This window comes from Blennius ocellaris (assembly GCF_963422515.1).
Source record: "Blennius ocellaris genome assembly, chromosome: 1".
Taxonomy (NCBI): domain Eukaryota; kingdom Metazoa; phylum Chordata; class Actinopteri; order Blenniiformes; family Blenniidae; genus Blennius; species Blennius ocellaris.
In genome coordinates this window covers 2,007,638-2,026,642 of record NC_137650.1, presented here as the reverse complement: position 1 = coordinate 2,026,642, position 19,005 = coordinate 2,007,638, and the positions used below count along the sequence as shown (strand labels likewise).

Sequence of the window (19,005 nt, the reverse complement as noted above, 5' to 3'; positions counted from 1 at the left end):
TGAAAACACGTCCTGCCCCTCGACGTCCCGGCACACAAAGTGCAGTGGAACCACGGCTTTAGAAAGTATTCATACTTGGTCCAGAATGTTATGTTTGGGTCACAAATATCTCATCTTTACAACGACAGGGGTTCAGACACGTCCTAGCACTTCAGCCAGATTATGCTTTGTTTTTCTTAATGACTAGTAATTTTAAGTGAATCTTCATTACATTTTCATTTGCCTTGTTGGGTAAAAAAAAAAAAAAAAAGATGGGAGCTTCAATATAACTTCCAGTTGACCTGATCCACATGATGGGGTCCTGCCATCTCTGGCATCAATGACTTGTGAGTTTTTCTTTTTTTGTTAGCACTCAATAAGCGCCATTAGTCTCTTTGGTGATAAATGGATATATTTCTCTTGGCTAAAGCTCCGGTCTATTCTTGGGCTACATGATGTCCATGTTTCTCCAACAAGTTCTCCATTTTCTATTGTAAACACTGAAGGACAGACTTTAAACTTGAATCGTGAGTTTGAAAACCAACAATTGATTAAATCTTTGCTGCGCGCACGCACGCACGCACGCACGCACGCACGCACACACGCTATTGGGTTAAAATATCTTTTAGTGACACGCAAGTCCCAAGCTGAAACACATGTCCACCTCTTCATAAATCAACAAATGGCCCTTCTACACATGTACAACAAAACAAAAGACAACATTTGTTCATAGCAGTGAGTCTGAGTGAGTCAGATGGCCCCTGTGCACACAGTGTGTCCTCAGGTGGGATCGGATTGGTGTGACGTCGCCACTGCAACAAACACACCAACTCTTGATCGTGCAACTCATCACCCTCACTGTCAACAGACTCCATGAACCCAGGACTGCGTTTACAGTAGTGTGTACTGCATTCACTGACCTCACCTTCACATTTGATCTCGTCAGGCGGCACCTTCACTTGACGTAATCATCGACTTCCTTTTCGTGTCAAACTCCTGCGACACAATAATGGTATTTAGTTGTCAGTTAGGAATCATATGTGGATGTTCAAAGCTGATGAGGAATCTACAAACAGCAATCAAATCAATCAAATGTGATTTCCATTCACTGCATTATTTTTCCTGCACACTCGACATGTTGAGTACAGTCTTTACCTCGAATCGTGCTGGAGCCGGTTCAAATCCCAGTTGTAGCAAGAATGGCTTCAAGTACACGCTGGTGACCCATGTAGAAGAGAGCAGTGCATTATGGGCTGACCGAATGTACATGTCACCTTCCTGTAATTTACACATTTATATAATATGTATATTTTTTCTCTCTCTCCATAGATTCAAGCAGTCATGGTCTGGCATCTCTACCACTCTGAGAGCAGATATTGGAGGCCTCAGAGTCTCTACACTGCCCACAGAATGTGAAACAAGAGCACAGGACCTGAAGAAAAGCTTAATTTCTTCCCCTGATCAGAAAAAGAACATAAAATCAATGTAAAGTCCACATCCAGTTTTGAGACTTTCATCACAGAAAGGTGAATTTAGAGTCAATTTAATGCTTTTGAGGGAGTTCAATCAGTCATACTGTAAATGACACTCAAGTCCCAAGCTAAACTACATGCCCCCTCTTTATAAATAGATACATGACCCTTCTACACATGAACGACAAAACAAAAGACAACATTTGTTCATAGCAGTGCGCCTGAGTGAGTCAGATGGCCCCTGTGCACACAGTGTGTCCTCAGGTGGGATCGGATTGGCGTGACGTCGCCACTGCAACAAACACACCAACTTTTGATCGTGCAACTCATCACCCTCACTCTTAACGGACTTCATCAGTGTGTTTGTACATTGTGGACTAGATGCATTTACCTCAGGGAGCGTCTTGACTTCATACACCAGCTTCCTCTCAGCCGACGCCTGTGACAGTGACGGGAGTTTAGTCACACCACGTGCGATCAAAAAACGAGCCATTAAACTTTAGCTACTTACAAACACAAGCACATAACAGATATACCTGCTCCAAAGCCACAAAACATAAAACTTTAAAGATATGAACCAAAACGCGCTTAAAATACAAGAAACTCCATCAAGCAGGAAACACTCACCTCGACGAGTTAGCTTAGCGGCTAGCTGCGTTGCCATGCTAACAAGGAACGTTCGCTTTTAACGAACAGAATTCGTTTTTGTAATCAAACGATAAAAGCGTGAAATACACGCAAAACACGCAAAAGGAGATGTTTGAATCACTGTTTGCATTTGAAACGTGTATTATATATATTTTTTCCGAAGATCGACAAAGTTGTGTCTGGTTGTAAAGAGGCGCTTCGTGAAGTTGATCGCTGATTGGTCAAAAAGGCAGACGGTTTTATTGGACAACCAGCCTGCTCGTGTTGTTCTGAGAGCCAATGAAAAGCTGCGCAAGGGATCATGTGTTAGAAAAACTTTATATATAATAGACTGTAAACACAAGATTCGCCTGAGAATAAAAAACTTAACAACAGCAACAACAACAAAAATGATGAGGATAATAATAAAAAAGAAGAAGACACTAAAGCGAGATTCCAGCTAGATTTTAATTTATTAATTTATTATAAATGCAGTTCATTCTGATTTACAATTTTAAATGTTTGTCCGCTTCTTTGACCTCATTAGATCTATTTTATTGTTTTGAATGTTTTTAAAGCAGTAAAACAGTATGGAAGATGGATGGATGGATGGATGGATGGATATTCCCTTTTATATTAGTGATCCTCTTATTTAGCCTTTAAAAGTTTGTTCCTTCTTCTGTCAATAAACATCAAATATATTTTGCAGCCTTTAAAGGACATTCACTGGCACAAGTTAAACGTTGTTCCCAGTTGCATTACAGGTTTATAGTTGAAAGCTGCAGGCTTGTCTAGCCTTTCTTTAATGGGTTTTCATGTTCTGCCTGTGCCTTGGATAGCAAAGGTTGCATCCATTGTAACTCACTACAAAGAGGTTATATAATATCAATGCCTTTCACACATCATGTGTAGTTGTATTCCTAAAGCAGGCAAAAGGAGAAACCCTGTGAGTGCCAACAGGGCAAATGTAGTTCTGAAGGATGAGTGGTACCTGCTGCACATCCATTATAATAATCCCTCTCGTTAATATAAAAGAGCAACGAAGAGTCACTCTGCCACTGCATTGTATCATTTTATGTCGAAAAAAAGGCATAGAAATGAAATCGGTGATGCTTACGTGTAGATATTACAAAATGTACTTTGTACATAATGCGACTGTGTTTAGGAACCTAATCTTCTCTTGGGACTGTAATTCTATTGTAATGCTCTCTTACTGCTTGTCTTTTGTAAACACATAATGACTACATTATGTACTGAAATGAGATCTTTTAGTACTTCTCATACTCTTGTGATCAGTAAAAAAGAATATCTCGGGACCAGTATTTTATAATAATTTTTAGCTTTTAATCTATTTAACACTGCTGGTGTATTTAAGTCGTAGTTGTTTTGTTTATGATTAATTCTTGTAAGCTTTGTATATATGGTAATTTAGTGTTTAATCCACATATATGAGTAAATATGTGAGTGCTATTGTATAGCAATCAAAAGAATGTGGTACAGAAGATTGATGAATGATTGTGTTAATTTTATGTCTTTTGATCTGAGCAAGGGATTTTTTTGCAATGTATTTATCATTAATATTTGATATGATCAATTAAGCCTTTTCTTGCATGATTGGATTATTGTAGTTGGAACACAAAGTAAAACATATTGGCAATGTATCTATTAATTTAACAAACAAGACATTTGTACTGAGATTTCTATTCAACAACTAAAATCTGAGCAAGCAGAGCGAGTACATTGATTCTTACATAGAAGTTATTCTTTTTAAATTATATTTCAATCAAAAACAAAGCTTTTTTTGTTCCATCTTATGGACACCATTCGTTGAGTTAACTTTGGTCAAATTCCATTGATAACTCTAAAGACAATGTGACTTTTCTGTTGTGTAAACTTCATTAGTTCAAACATTCCAATTAAAGTTTGGCGCCATTTATATGATTAGCACATCTCAAAATAACACCTCAAATAACAAACAATTGTTCAATAGTTTTCATGCCTCTGAAATCCTCATTTGAAAATGCATCTTTCCTCGCATTGTGAGAATTATCAGAAATTTGCATCTTTATTATTGCCGTCTATTGAAGAGCATGTTTGCGTAACTCCAGTCCACACAGACGAGCGAGTCAGAAGTTTCATTGAAATGCAAATTCAATTTTATATTAAAAGATAGCAAAGGGATAATTCACTATATCACACAACACAGCTTGTTAGTACTGCCATGGAAATACATATACAGTCTTTTCATATTTACACATCAAGTGACGACCAAAAAAAAAAAAAAAATCATAAATACCTCTTTTGTTAACTTTACAACAGCTAAATGTAACCAGTATTTCAAAAGATAAAAGAGCACTATTAAATAACTGGCATCTTCCCTATCATTTACAAGGCTTGGGAACACAGTGGTTATTTAAAAAAAACAAAAAAAAAACCTGTTTTCTCCAGTGAGTAAAATTAATACAAGCCTAAAAAAAAAAAAGTCATGGAATCCCTTTGTACAAAAAAAGACTATACAACTCAATCCATGCAATATGAACAGAACTGTTTGCGTCTGTACAGCTTGAGCGTTCCTGCAGCAGAGTTTGGAGGGACTGTGAGCCGGGAGAATGGGACACGGTGACGCTCTGCAGGCCGGCGCTCCCACCGCCACCCGGACAGAGACCGGGGTTGCGTAGCTGCCAAGACCCTCTTTCATTGGCCTCAGTGCTTTGTCTAGCAGCAAATCAGCGAGGAGCTGAGCTTCGTAGCAGATACTTCAAAAATACAAGGAGCTAAAACCTCTAACATATATTCTTATCCATATAGCAATATAGTATTTCTGTGTCCCGCATTTCGACAGGCAGAATGGTTCTCCAAAGTCCATAAAATCTTGTATTAATCTTGAATTTTAAGATGTCAGTGATACATTTCTACGCTAAGAGCCTCACTGTCTGATGAGGACAGACATGCACAGTGTTTCTAAGTTAGACATTTGTCTTTACTGTACCGTTGCTGTGAGAGAATCTCTGAGGAACTCAAACGACCCCAGAATCAAAAGTGTTGTTGTTGCCGAGCAGATATGTCAGGTCATACGTGCCAAGATTTTTGATGCAATTGTCTCTGATCTGGGAAACTTATGCAAATAATATCTTAATTTTCTTTTTTAAATCCACCTTTTTATTGCGACTTTCTCGTCTCTTTGAACTAAAAATTGATGAAAATACTAACAAATCTGTCCATCTATTACTTCTGTTGGTAGCAGTTTGGAAATAAATAAGTTGAAATTCAATCTAATCCATTGCTCCATTTACTATTGTAGTAAAAGTGAACAAGACAGAAATCAACTGCCTTCTTCCCAAAGAAATAAACAACAGAGACTTATATCCACATCTTGGTAGATAAAACCAGTGTTACCTGCACGGCAAATGGCAGAAGAGGCAGAAAACACCACGTGCACTTTAAAACCCCAAATAAAGTTGAAAAACAATGAAATGTTTGGCACTTAGGCTTTTTACTTCATCGTGGGTTCTTCTGCTTTGTCCCAACTTCCTCATCCCAACGCTTCTTTCACCAAACTCCTACAGAGAGTTAGTCAACTTTCTGCTGTGTTGGACGCTGTTGTAAAATGAGAGCTGGGAAACCCGTCGTGCTTCCTGTGCATTAGGGAGAGAAAGCTTTACTGAAGTAGAGGAAAAAAACAAACATTCCAGAAGTCGATTGGAGTCTCGACTGAAGTGTGGATAGAGAAAGAAGCGCGGCGACTCTGTGAAGCCCCGCCCTTTGGCACGGTCATAAATACAACTCTTGGATAACTGAGACCTGCTGCAAAACAAAAACAAAAACAAAAACACTTCACGCTTAACACTCATCATCAATCTCCAAAAGTCAGCAAACCCACTCCACAAGTTAAAAAAACAACAAAAGCTTATAAATAGAGTTCATAAAGTCATGAGTGGCATTAGTGAGGGCCTTGTGACGACATCGTCATGGGAGTTTGTGGGGTTCTAGAAGGAGAAGTTCACACAAAGTAAAGTTGAAGCTGCACACAGAGACGTGCTGAGAGTCTGCACACATTCAAAAAAAGGCTCCAGATAACACTTGTGTCTCTCCGTTTCTCCTGCTTCGTCCCCGGAATCCTATCCGTTCCTTTTCCAGCACGCTCCTTTAGTTCATCACGCTAGCCCGGAGGCCGAGGCGCCGACGCTGCTGCACTGGATGTGCGAACAAGTAGGACGGAGTCCCGGTTTCAAAGACAGGAGAGGGAATTGTAGAGCGAACCAGGTCCACATGTACCGTTAGTTTACATATGCAGCTACCGTTTCATCTTTGTGTAATCGTACCGGTTTGTGTGTGTGCGTGTGTGTGTGTGTGTGTGTGTGTGTGTGTGTGTGTGTGTGTGTGTGTGTGTGTGTGTGTGTGTGTGTGTGTGTGTGTGTGTGTGAGTGAGATGGTTGAGATGAGGCTCAGAAGGGGGGGGGGGGTCCCTCACACTTCCTGCTCTCGGTGCAGGGTTTGCGTATGGAGGCCCAGCCGGTGTCGGGCAGGCTGTGCTGGGAGTGGCGCTGCGGGGTGATGGTGGAGGGGGTCAGGGTGGTGATGGAGGAGCACTCCGAAGCCTCCTCCTGCAGGAGCTGCTCCGTCTCACCGTCATCTAGTGAGGCGCTGCTGGCCTGCAGGGACACGGTGTCCGTGCGCATGCAGGTGTGCAGGCCGCCGCGAGACGGCTTGATCTGTTTGAGGTCGTCCCAGTAAAGCTCGTCGCTGGACAGGAGACAGACGCCCTCCACGATGCGGATCTTCTCCTTGGTGTAGCCGCCGTCCACCACCCCCTGCACAGGGAAACACAGTGAGCCTGTCAGACCGTCTGCACACCAAAAACAGCACAAATCCACCTTCAGGAGCCAAGTGGTAATACCACTGGTCCCCATCAGGTGGCAGTGTTGATTGAGAGTTTTGACTCCTTTTTGGTTTGTATTTGCAGCAACCAGTATCTGTGATATTATTTTGGTCATCAGCAGCCGTGACACTCGCATCAAACCCGTTTGTCATCTCGGCCAGCTTCCTGAGGGCAGGCAGCGTCATGTGACCCGCCACCACGGTGTGGCAACAAACAGCTTTCGTCATTTCTCAATGGAATGATTCCTCCAAACGTTGAAGGAACACTCAAAGAGCCATTTGGACTCGTTCCGTTCTGTCCCCGCCCCCAGTCGCTATAATCAGCGCTTATATATGTGAGATCGAGGTTTTTAGAACGACGACTGTGAGTGGCGTGTCTTTCAATGTCATTCAGTTGTATAATTCCGGATTATTTATCGTTAGCTTGATAATTGCCTCTCTGTCTCAGTGCGCGTGAAGCGTCGTTCCTCCACAGGTCTGCTGAATGGTAGTGAGGATCGGCGCTCTCGACAAGTCTGCAATATTAAAATATCTCATCTGCCGTAAACACTCCCATTATTGTTCACGTACGCTGCTTTGCACACACCGATTGTTTGGTTGACTGGGTTTATTGAAATTTCAGCGCTGTGGTCTTCTAGCGAGGTTCACACGCTCCTCTCAGTGACAGGAGGGGAGATCCAGTGGGAGATGGATGCTGCTCTTCGGATTGAGAAAGTTTTCCACTGTGTCACAAATAAAGGAAAGCTCACGGCTTCGGTCGGCCGCCGCCTTGCGGATGCGAGGAGCCGACGGCTTCGGACAGCCGCGCAACTGCAGCTGCCGTGAGCTGTGACCGTAACTAAAGCGCTCTATGCACTACTATTGTTGCGTAATGATGCTACATCCCTGCGTCGTTCACAACACCGTTACCGTTACCGCCGTACCACACTGCCCCGCTCAGGGATGAAGTGCAGGGGCACCGAGGCTCAAGGAGCAGCAGAGGGACCAAACAGGTGCTGGTCGCCGACGCCGCTCTGAATGCTACTTGAATCTACTCATTACACCATCTGGTGGTGAAAACATTAATTGCATAAATAAACGAAGTGTTGACTTTTTAGGTACACTGGCAGCACATCACACAGTCGTTTTTTTCAGACATTACGATTTCTGTTTTTGTGTTATTATGGTACAAACACAGGATTATGGTATTTTTCGGCCGATAAACCAAACCTGAGTATAAGTTGCATCACTCCAAAAAAATGCATCAAGAATAAGAGCATATATAAGTCACACTGGTTTATAAGACGTATTTACTGAATTAGAATTGTTCCTTTTTTTTAAATTGTGTGACTTCAAATCAGAAGGAACAAATATACTAAAGATACCAGGATGTGGTAACAACCGCTGGGTGTTAGCTTATATTTCAAGCTGTTTGCAGTAACTATGTCTCATTGCACATGTGATTAGCGATTGATGGGTTCAGATCTTCAGATGAAGGGAGATCAGCTAATAAAATAATGAATATTGTGGGGCTTGCTTTTTTAAATAGCTTTTATAGGTTTTAATAACTCTACAGGTAAAAATAACAGTCGTGAGACATTTACATGTGTTTTTGAGACAATCAGTTTTAAGACTTAGGTATGTAGCTTCCACTTATAGTTTACAATAAAGCTTCATCCTTTTAACTCATTTCTTTCCACATCTCCAACTAAGCACACGCACACGCACACACACGCACACGCACACGCACACGCACACACACACACACACACACACACACACACACACACACACACACACACACACACACACACACACACACACACACAGCAGCAATACTTAACCTGATACAGGAGTTTTTTCTTGTGGATTAATCAAACTTCACAACACTTCAGATCAAAATGCCACCTTCAAACACAAACCATGCCTCAGATGTCCCTTTATTGTAATTCTCTTCTTTCTTCTGCAGTTACGTTTGTTTTGTTTACACTTTAAGGTGCTACAGCTTCAACTGCATCTCTAATTCAAGGAAAAGGTCAATTATGTGAGAAAGTGAGAACTGTATACAGACTTTGTTGTTTACGGGGTTTTAATGACGCACCATTTGTCTCAGAATTATACTAAATATCGCAGCACCTTTAACACTCGCAGCGAGTCACACAGAAAACAAAGTGTTAAGTGGGGACAACACCGACATGCTGCTGATCACAGACGTCTGAAACGCCACTTGAGAGGATTATTGTTCATTTCCGACACATGCAGTGAAGAAAAACAACACAGAAGTGGAAAGAAACACGAGTCCTCCGTGTGTCATAACTACCTCTCCATGGGATAAGTGGGTCAAAAGATAAAGGGAGAGAGGGAGTTGTAGGGATGAGAGTGCTGCAGTGGAAAAGAGAGCGAGAGAGAGCGAGAGAGAGATAAAGAAGATGGACGTCAGCACAATCAGAAAAACAGTGACGCCATTTGTCTCAGTGGCTTACCCACAATACACCTGTGCAATCTGTGACCATCCATGTGAAATCCTTTCATCTATTAAAAGGGAAGCAGTGCGTGGAATTCTGCTCAGTCCCTCACCTCTTTTTTATATCGAAGCTGGTTGTATATCGGCGGCTTTTGCGACGCCTCAATCTTGACCTCCTGCGTGGAGGTCCGGTAGGAGGGATTACTGTAGGTCAGATTACTCACTCCTGGGTCAGCGAACTTAGACTTTTTATGTCTGAAAGGACAAAAAAAAAGGAAAAAAAACAACATAACAGAGTTTGTGAATTTCACATGTCTGCATTCAAAAACGAGGAGAATTAAAGAAAAGAAGGCAAAGCGGGAGACGGACCTGTAGATAATGAAAGCGGCAATGAGGATCAGAATTGCCAAAATAGTCAGAACTCCACCGATCACATAGCTGATGTGAAGTCCTTCACCTGCAACAGACAAACATGTTGAAGTTCAGCACAACTCATTTCAAAGCTTTTAGGAAATACATTGAAGACGATAGATATGGTGTCGTTAAGGTGTCCCACATAAATCATTTGACATCACTGATCCTTTAGGTCAGTGACGTCAAACTTATTTAAATTCATGGGCCGCATGGAGCCCAATTTCATCTCCAGTGGGCTGGACCGCTAAGATAGTGCCATAATACCCTTTAAATATAAATATTCAAGTAGGGCTGTCAAAATAGACATGTGAACGCAGACTAATTCATCCTCACTGTTAATCTGATCAAAACGTTTACCATTAACCTTTCCACAGTGCACAATGATGGTACGTCTGCAAGATACGTCAATTGACCGCAGCCCATTCATTGTCTATGTGAAATGCACCACGGTGCACGCCGGGTGCCCAGGAGCTCATTTGCATAAAGCTCAATCCTGCCAACAAACGGGGCGAGTGGAGAGGCGGTCCGACTCATCGCGAAACTTTTGTAAAACGTCTAAACTGGCCGGAGTGGAACCAAAACCAAGACGGATTCAGCAACTGCACAGCTTATTTTGGTTTAGTTTATTTTTGAGTCTCAATCTTTTTAAATAATTCTGTCAATGTCATGAGTGTATTGTCTTGAAAAACGTGACTCCCTTCTGTTCCCATGTTTTGAAATGCAGCAATGTTTTGTTGTTTTCAAAGTCTGGGTTCTGCCAGACCGGAGAGAGCACAAGGTTCCAGAGTGGATCCTCTAACTTCCAGACTTTCCCACCATGCAGACAGTGTAGAGCCAATCATTGGGTCTTTGAAGCAGTTGTGTCGTTTTAGAGCGGCGGTAATGAAAGGTAGGGCTGAGAGTTAAGTTCAGTTGGTGTAGGGTTGTTCCAGTTCTGTCCATGAGCTCAAGTCTTTGGTGGGATTCATCCATTTACTGATAAACTGCAGTTGATTAGCAAGGTAATAGTGCATGAAGCCACCTTCTGATTCAGATTTCTGAAGGGTGGATAGACTGATTTTAGGTTTTACATTCTTCGCATAAAATGTTATGATGATAGAGTCTAATGTCTGGAACCATTTTGGTGTGGGTTTGAGTGGAACCATTGAAAAAAGATGGTTGATTTAGGGTCATATTTTCGTTTTGACTGAAGCTATACATCCCAGAAGAGAAAAGGGAAGGTTGTTCCACCTGCTCAGGTCACTGGAGATTTTATCCAGGAGTGGTGATGTTAGATGTTAATGAATTGATATTTTTATTATTTTGCTGATCTTGGGAGAGAAACAGTTTCACGCAAAGCTAAAAGCCCATTAGAAACATAATCTTTGCATTTCAATATCGTCTGTGTGTTGAGTCAACAATAATTCCGTGGTTTTCCTTGAATAAATATTCATTACAAGCTTCAGTCTTCAGTAGAAAAACAATCCAATTAATTGCAATTAATTACAGAAAATTGTGCAATTAATGAGTTAATTATTTTTAATCGATTGACAGCACAAGTCTTTAACTACATGGTTTTCTGCCAAGCACTCCATACGAGTTGATGTCGACGATGTTGGAAAGTGATAATGTTGGATGGTAAATAGCACTGTAACACTGTTTCTCAATGATATTAGAACTAAATATTCTGGAGTACTGACCGTGAGGAGCCGTCACCACCGTGTTCAAGCAGCCTTCCACGTTGACATTCTTGCCGGTGCAGCTGAAAAAAAAACAAAACAGATGAAACGAAGCTTGAGAAATTAAGTGCACTACATTATGTAACACACTGAAGCACTGGGGATTTAATGGCAGTTGTAATGATCTAATTCCATAAAACCCATAAAGTAATTTTTCTTAGGATTACGTTCCCCAGGGCCTCCGAGAATAATGTGTAACCTTCTACAGTTTTACCGCTGTTAAAAAAAAAAAAAAACCCTTGAGGCAGATTTTTTCACGACATGAAAACATTTGTCAGATTTTGTTGCTCATGAAAGGCTGAATGTTCTGGAACACGAATAATTAGTGCCATTTGTCACAAATTAAAAAAACCAGAAATGCCGGCTGTGTTCCGTATGGACAGATTAGATGAGCGTTGTATTTGACAGAAGTCTACAGATCGGTTTCCCAGCGGGACGTGAGACAAAAAGCTGTTGAGTGCAATCCGTCCTGAAGGAGCAGGATGTTCAGGGGAACGTACTTGACCATGGAGGGTCCTCTGTGAGGAGTGTCGGTTGCAGATTGCGGGATCTTATTGGAGGCGGGGGTGCTGGCGGTTCCTCTGGCCGGCGAGGTGGGCACGAACCCTGAAACTGACGCACACAAGAAGCCGAGTATAAAGTCAGACGTGGTCCGTTTCTTATATTAAAGAGTACCAAATGACCTGGTTTAAACTAAAAGTATTTTTCCTGCTAAAGTAGTGCTATTATTAAACTAGAAAATTCCCGATGGAATTTTGTGCGCTCCGGCTGCTCACTGCTGACTAGTGATCCCCTCAATTCTGTGTTTTCCACAAGAATCCCATCTGCTTTCACTTTCCAGTTTGAATATTTTCCGGCAGCAGTGATGCTCCATTGATTGTCAATGTATTGCAGTGTAGTGAAGTCTAGTGACGCTACTCAGTGAGCCTCTCCAGTTTGGTTAATGCAGCATATATTCTGTCCTCACTCTGAATAATTACCCATAATAATAATAACCTATTTCTATAGACTCACTTTTAATTGAAGCTTCCCTTTTGTTTTTGTTATAATCGGTTTTATTCTATTGATCCACTTTTTACCAAATTATGCCCCTTTTATCTTTTATATGTGTTCTCTTTTTGGCACCTCAGCCTGTGGGGTTTGTTACCTATAATTTACGTCTGTTTAATGATTGCTTGTCTCCTGTCACGCCTGACTTTGTTTGGTTTGTGTTTTTACTGTAAATCACTGTGCAACAACTGTTCTGAAAAGCGCGATATAAATAATAACAACAACAATATTAATAATATTAAAACAACACAGAGTCTTCTGCACTGTGATCAACTATAGGAAAACAAACTGCTCACAACTACCACCAAAAGCACAAAACCTACTCAAATTTGACATACTGCACCTTGAAACAACATTCAGGTTGTGAATGAATTCATGACTCTTGAATTAGATAAAACAAACAATTAGTTCTTTTTAAACCTGTGAATCAAGAGAAAGCCTTTGTTTACTATTATCAATATAACTTCTGGCTCTTTGTCCAAACTGTAATGCGCACGACTGAACGACCAGTGCAAAGTATATAGACACTTACTTGTGGAGCAGGGTCGCCCGTCTGCTTCGTCTGGGCAGGCGCACACAAAACTGTTGGTCTTTGCAAAGCACAGATGAGTGCAGCCGCCGTTATTGATCCCGCAGAGGTTCGTACCTAAACCAGAAGAGACGAGACGTTCACAACCCGGAACCAATCCGAGCTGGAAGGGCTGGCTGGCATCGAATGACGCCAACGTGTCAGATAATAGAGAACCAGAGATCCCAGCGGAGTGGAGCAGCATGATACAAACTGAAACGCTGGATGAGAAGAGTAGAATCTACTCTGGCAACAGTAAATATGTTCAAACAGACCCATCATGCTTCATTGGCAGTGATTAAATCCAGTGAATAACGTGTTGTTTTTTTCAGTTTGCAGCACTTTACCAGTCGTTCTCATTCACTGGGGTCCTGTGTTTCCTATACGAGACGTGAAGAACCTCCGTACCTGTCTGCCTGTGAGGGGATACCACTATAATGTCCATGAGGCCTTCCACATTGGCCAGCACAGTTTCCTTGTTGCGGCCGGTGTGTTTGTCCACCCGCTGGATGGACTTAGTCTGCCAGTCCGTCCAGTAGATCCAGCGGTCTTGCTGCGAGAGTCGGGAGAAAGGAGTTAGAGGGGAGGACACCGGCTTCAACTGGGGAAAGGAGGGAGAAGAAGAGAGGGGAGGAGAAACCACGGACAAGGAGGGGGGGCGAGAGGAAGAAGGGGGAGGGAAAAGGGGAAGGAGAGAAGGGGAGGAAGAAAAATGAGGGTCAGAGTGGAAGGGAAGTAGAAGAAATGGTTAAGTTGAATGGGTTCAGTAGAGCTGGAGGACGGAGAGACAGCCGGTGAGAAAAACCACACGGTGAGCCGATGAGTGGAAAAAGCAGGTAAGAGGGAGGAGGAGGGGAGGAGGAGTGTCGGCCCGTTGATGGACAGCCGGGGGTGGGGGGCGGGGACGAGGGGTACCTGTGTCAGAGCAAACGGGTGAGAGACGGGGCTGACGAGGATCTGACGCAACTTCCCGTTCAGGTCTGAACTCTCGATCCGGTCCAAGTGGGCGTCCACCCAAAAGATCCTGCAGACCACACCCCGGATTAGGAACACAAAGGCCAAACAGGTCACAGTGTTCCACTAAATAATGGAGATTTAGTTAAAGACATTTTGGGAAACTTGTAGTTCTTTCCTCACCACAGCAGACGTCACTGACTTGTGCCACCTTTCACTGACTCCTTTAGGAAGCCTCCTAACACCTTTCACTGACTCCTTTAGGAAGCCTCCTAACACCTTTCACTGACTCCTTTAGGAAGCCTCCTAACACCTTTCACTGACTCCTTTAGGAAGCCTCCTAACACCTTTCACTGACTCCTTTAGGAAGCCTCCTAACACCTTTCACTGACTCCTTTAGGAAGCCTCCTAACACCTTTCACTGACTCCTTTAGGAAGGCTCCTAACACCTTTCACTGACTCCTTTAGGAAGCCTCCTAACACCTTTCACTGACTCCTTTAGGAAGCCTCCTAACACCTTTCACTACCTCCTTTAGGAAGCCTCCTAACACCTTTCACTACCTCCTTTAGGAAGCCTCCTAACACCTTTCACTACCTCCTTTAGGAAGCCTCCTAACACCTTTCACTGACTCCTCTAGGAAGCCTCCTAACACCTTTCACTGACTCCTCTAGGAAGCCTCCTAACACCTTTCACTGACTCCTTTAGGAAGCCTCCTAACACCTTTCACTGACTCCTTTAGGAAGCCTCCTAACACCTTTCACTGACTCCTTTAGGAAGCCTCCTAACACCTTTCACCAACTCCTTTAGGAAGCCTCCTAACACCTTTCACTAACTCCTTTAGGAAGCCTCCTAACACCTTTCACTAACTCCTTTAGGAAGCCTCCTAACACCTTTCACTGACTCCTTTAGGAAGCCTCCTAACACCTTTCACTGACTCCTTTAGGAAGCCTCCTAACACCTTTCACTGACTCCTTTAGGAAGCCTCCTAACACCTTTCACTGACTCCTTTAGGAAGCCTCCTAACACCTTTCCTTACCTCCTTTAGGAAGCCTCCTAACACCTTTCCTTAACTCCTTTAGGAAGCCTCCTAACACCTTTCCTTACCTCCTTTAGGAAGGCTCCTAACACCTTTCACTGACTCCTTTAGAAAGCCTCCTAACACCTTTCACTGACTCCTTTAGGAAGCCCCCTAACACCTTTCACTGACTCCTTTAGGAAGCCTCCTAACACCTTTCATTGACTCCTTTAGGAAGCCTCCTAACACCTTTCACTGACTCCTTTAGGAAGCCTCCTAACACCTTTCACTGACTCCTTTAGGAAGCCTCCTAACACCTTTCACTGACTCCTTTAGGAAGCCTCCTAACACCTTTCACTGACTCCTTTAGGAAGCCTCCTAACACCTTTCCTTACCTCCTTTAGGAAGCCTCCTAACACCTTTCCTTAACTCCTTTAGGAAGCCTCCTAACACCTTTCCTTACCTCCTTTAGGAAGGCTCCTAACACCTTTCACTAACTCCTTTAGGAAGCCTCCTAACACCTTTCACCGACTCCTTTAGGAAGCCTCCTAACACCTTTCACTGACTCCTTTAGGAAGCCTCCAAACACCTTTCACTGACTCCTTTAGGAAGCCTCCTAACACCTTTCACTAACTCCTTTAGGAAGCCTCCTAACACCTTTCACTGACTCCTTTAGGAAGCCTCCAAACACATTTCACTGGCTCCTTTAGGAAGCCTCCTAACACCTTTCACTAACTCCTTTAGGAAGCCTCCTAACACCTTTCACTAACTCCTTTAGGAAGCATCCTAACACCTTTCCTTACCTCCTTTAGGAAGCCTCCTAACACCTTTCCTTACCTCCTTTAGGAAGCCTCCTAACACCTTTCCTTACCTCCTTTAGGAAGCCTCCTAACACCTTTCACTGACTCCTTTAGGAAGCCTCCAAACACCTTTCCTTACCTCCTTTAGGAAGCCTCCAAACAACTTTCACTGACTCCTTTAGGAAGCCTCCTAACACCTTTCCTTACCTCCTTTAGGAAGCCTCCTAACACCTTTCACTGACTCCTTTAGGAAGCCTCCTAACACCTTTCACTAACTCCTTTAGGAAGCCTCCTAACACCTTTCCTTACCTCCTTTAGGAAGCCTCCTAACACCTTTCCTTACCTCCTTTAGGAAGCCTCCTAACACCTTTCACTGACTCCTTTAGGAAGCCTCCAAACACCTTTCCTTACCTCCTTTAGGAAGCCTCCAAACAACTTTCACTGACTCCTTTAGGAAGCCTCCTAACACCTTTCCTTACCTCCTTTAGGAAGCCTCCTAACACCTTTCACTGACTCCTTTAGGAAGCCTCCTAACACCTTTCACTAACTCCTTTAGGAAGCCTCCTAACACCTTTCACTAACTCCTTTAGGAAGCCTCCTAACACCTTTCACCAACTCCTTTAGGAAGCCTCCTAACACCTTTCACTGACTCCTTTAGGAAGCCTCCTAACACCTTTCACTGACTCCTTTAGGAAGCCTCCTAACACCTTTCCTTACCTCCTTTAGGAAGCCTCCTAACACCTTTCCTTACCTCCTTTAGGAAGCCTCCTAACACCTTTCCTTACCTCCTTTAGGAAGCCTCCTAACACCTTTCACTGACTCCTTTAGGAAGCCTCCTAACACCTTTCCTTAACTCCTTTAGGAAGCCTCCTAACACCTTTCCTTACCTCCTTTAGGAAGCCTCCTAACACCTTTCACTGACTCCTTTAGGAAGCCTCCTAACACCTTTCACTGACTCCTTTAGGAAGCCTCCTAACACCTTTCCTTACCTCCTTTAGGAAGCCTCCTAACACCTTTCCTTACCTCCTTTAGGAAGCCTCCTAACACCTTTCCTTACCTCCTTTAGGAAGCCTCCTAACACCTTTCCTTACCTCCTTTAGGAAGCCTCCTAACACCTTTCACTGACTCCTTTAGGAAGCCTCCAAACACCTTTCCTTACCTCCTTTAGGAAGCCTCCAAACAACTTTCACTGACTCCTTTAGGAAGCCTCCTAACACCTTTCCTTACCTCCTTTAGGAAGCCTCCTAACACCTTTCACTGACTCCTTTAGGAAGCCTCCTAACACCTTTCACTAACTCCTTTAGGAAGCCTCCTAACACCTTTCCTTACCTCCTTTAGGAAGCCTCCTAACACCTTTCCTTACCTCCTTTAGGAAGCCTCCTAACACCTTTCACTGACTCCTTTAGGAAGCCTCCAAACACCTTTCCTTACCTCCTTTAGGAAGCCTCCAAACAACTTTCACTGACTCCTTTAGGAAGCCTCCTAACACCTTTCCTTACCTCCTTTAGGAAGCCTCCTAACACCTTTCACTGACTCCTTTAGGAAGCCTCCTAACACCTTTCACTAACTCCTTTAGGAAGCCTCCTAACACCTTTCACTAACTCCTTTAGGAAGCCTCCTAACACCTTTCCTTACCTCCTTTAGGAAGCCTCCTAACACCTTTCACTGACTCCTTTAGGAAGCCTCCTAACACCTTTCACTGACTCCTTTAGGAAGCCTCCTAACACCTTTCCTTACCTCCTTTAGGAAGCCTCCTAACACCTTTCCTTACCTCCTTTAGGAAGCCTCCTAACACCTTTCCTTACCTCCTTTAGGAAGCCTCCTAACACCTTTCACTGACTCCTTTAGGAAGCCTCCTAACACCATTCCTTAACTCCTTTAGGAAGCCTCCTAACACCTTTCCTTACCTCCTTTAGGAAGCCTCCTAACACCTTTCACTGACTCCTTTAGGAAGCCTCCTAACACCTTTCACTGACTCCTTTAGGAAGCCTCCTAACACCTTTCCTTACCTCCTTTAGGAAGCCTCCTAACACCTTTCCTTACCTCCTTTAGGAAGCCTCCTAACACCTTTCCTTACCTCCTTTAGGAAGCCTCCTAACACCTTTCCTTACCTCCTTTAGGAAGCCTCCTAACACCTTTCACTGACTCCTTTAGGAAGCCTCCAAACACCTTTCCTTACCTCCTTTAGGAAGCCTCCAAACAACTTTCACTGACTCCTTTAGGAAGCCTCCTAACACCTTTCACTAACTCCTTTAGGAAGCCTCCTAACACCTTTCACTAACTCCTTTAGGAAGCCTCCTAACACCTTTCACTGACTCCTTTAGGAAGCCTCCTAACACCTTTCCTTACCTCCTTTAGGAAGCCTCCTAACACCTTTCCTTACCTCCTTTAGGAAGCCTCCTAACACCTTTCCTTACCTCCTTTAGGAAGCCTCCTAACACCTTTCACTGACTCCTTTAGGAAGCCTCCTAACACCTTTCCTTAACTCCTTTAGGAAGCCTCCTAACACCTTTCCTTACCTCCTTTAGGAAGCCTCCTAACACCTTTCACTGACTCCTTTAGGAAGCCTCCTAACACCTTTCACTGACTCCTTTAGGAAGCCTCCTAACACCTTTCCTTACCTCCTTTAGGAAGCCTCCTAACACCTTTCCTTACCTCCTTTAGGAAGCCTCCTAACACCTTTCCTTACCTCCTTTAGGAAGCCTCCTAACACCTTTCCTTACCTCCTTTAGGAAGCCTCCTAACACCTTTCACTGACTCCTTTAGGAAGCCTCCAAACACCTTTCCTTACCTCCTTTAGGAAGCCTCCAAACAACTTTCACTGACTCCTTTAGGAAGCCTCCTAACACCTTTCCTTACCTCCTTTAGGAAGGCTCCTAACACCTCTCTTTAACCCTGTGACATCATCCCCGGGGTTGAGGTAAAGTCCATAGAGAAGGAGAAAGGAGGGACAATTCGGACACAGCCTATGTCTGTTTTCTGGGAGCATTTGCAAAGAGAAAAAAATGGTGCCCGCTTGCAATGTGAAGGTCCCTTCATGCTCTCCACAAGGCTGGTCTGCAGACTGTGCAGGTCGCGGGTGATAC

General features: G+C 43.4%; 1 protein-coding gene across 5 annotated transcripts in view; it reads right to left on the bottom strand.

Moving 5' to 3' along the window:
• Positions 1 to 4,265: 4,265 nt before the first annotated feature.
• Positions 4,266 to 19,005, bottom strand: part of lrp4 (low density lipoprotein receptor-related protein 4) — a 193,242-nt gene continuing 178,502 nt past the window's right edge. For 2 of the 5 annotated variants that reach the window (XM_080496823.1, XM_080496824.1), the window contains exons 31-38: positions 14,065 to 14,173; positions 13,558 to 13,750; positions 13,114 to 13,227; positions 12,032 to 12,143; positions 11,493 to 11,554; positions 9,769 to 9,856; positions 9,513 to 9,654; positions 4,266 to 6,889 (exon numbers count right to left, since the gene is read on the bottom strand). In XM_080496823.1, the coding sequence (XP_080352949.1) occupies positions 6,524 to 6,889; positions 9,513 to 9,654; positions 9,769 to 9,856; positions 11,493 to 11,554; positions 12,032 to 12,143; positions 13,114 to 13,227; positions 13,558 to 13,750; positions 14,065 to 14,173 (1,186 nt within the window). In that variant the 3' untranslated portion in view covers positions 4,266 to 6,523. Of the gene's footprint in view, positions 6,890 to 9,255; positions 9,318 to 9,512; positions 9,655 to 9,768; positions 9,857 to 11,492; positions 11,555 to 12,031; positions 12,144 to 13,113; positions 13,228 to 13,557; positions 13,751 to 14,064; positions 14,174 to 19,005 lie in introns of all 5 variants that reach the window. The other 3 variants (XM_080496825.1, XM_080496826.1, XM_080496827.1) reach the window with 2 other exon arrangements.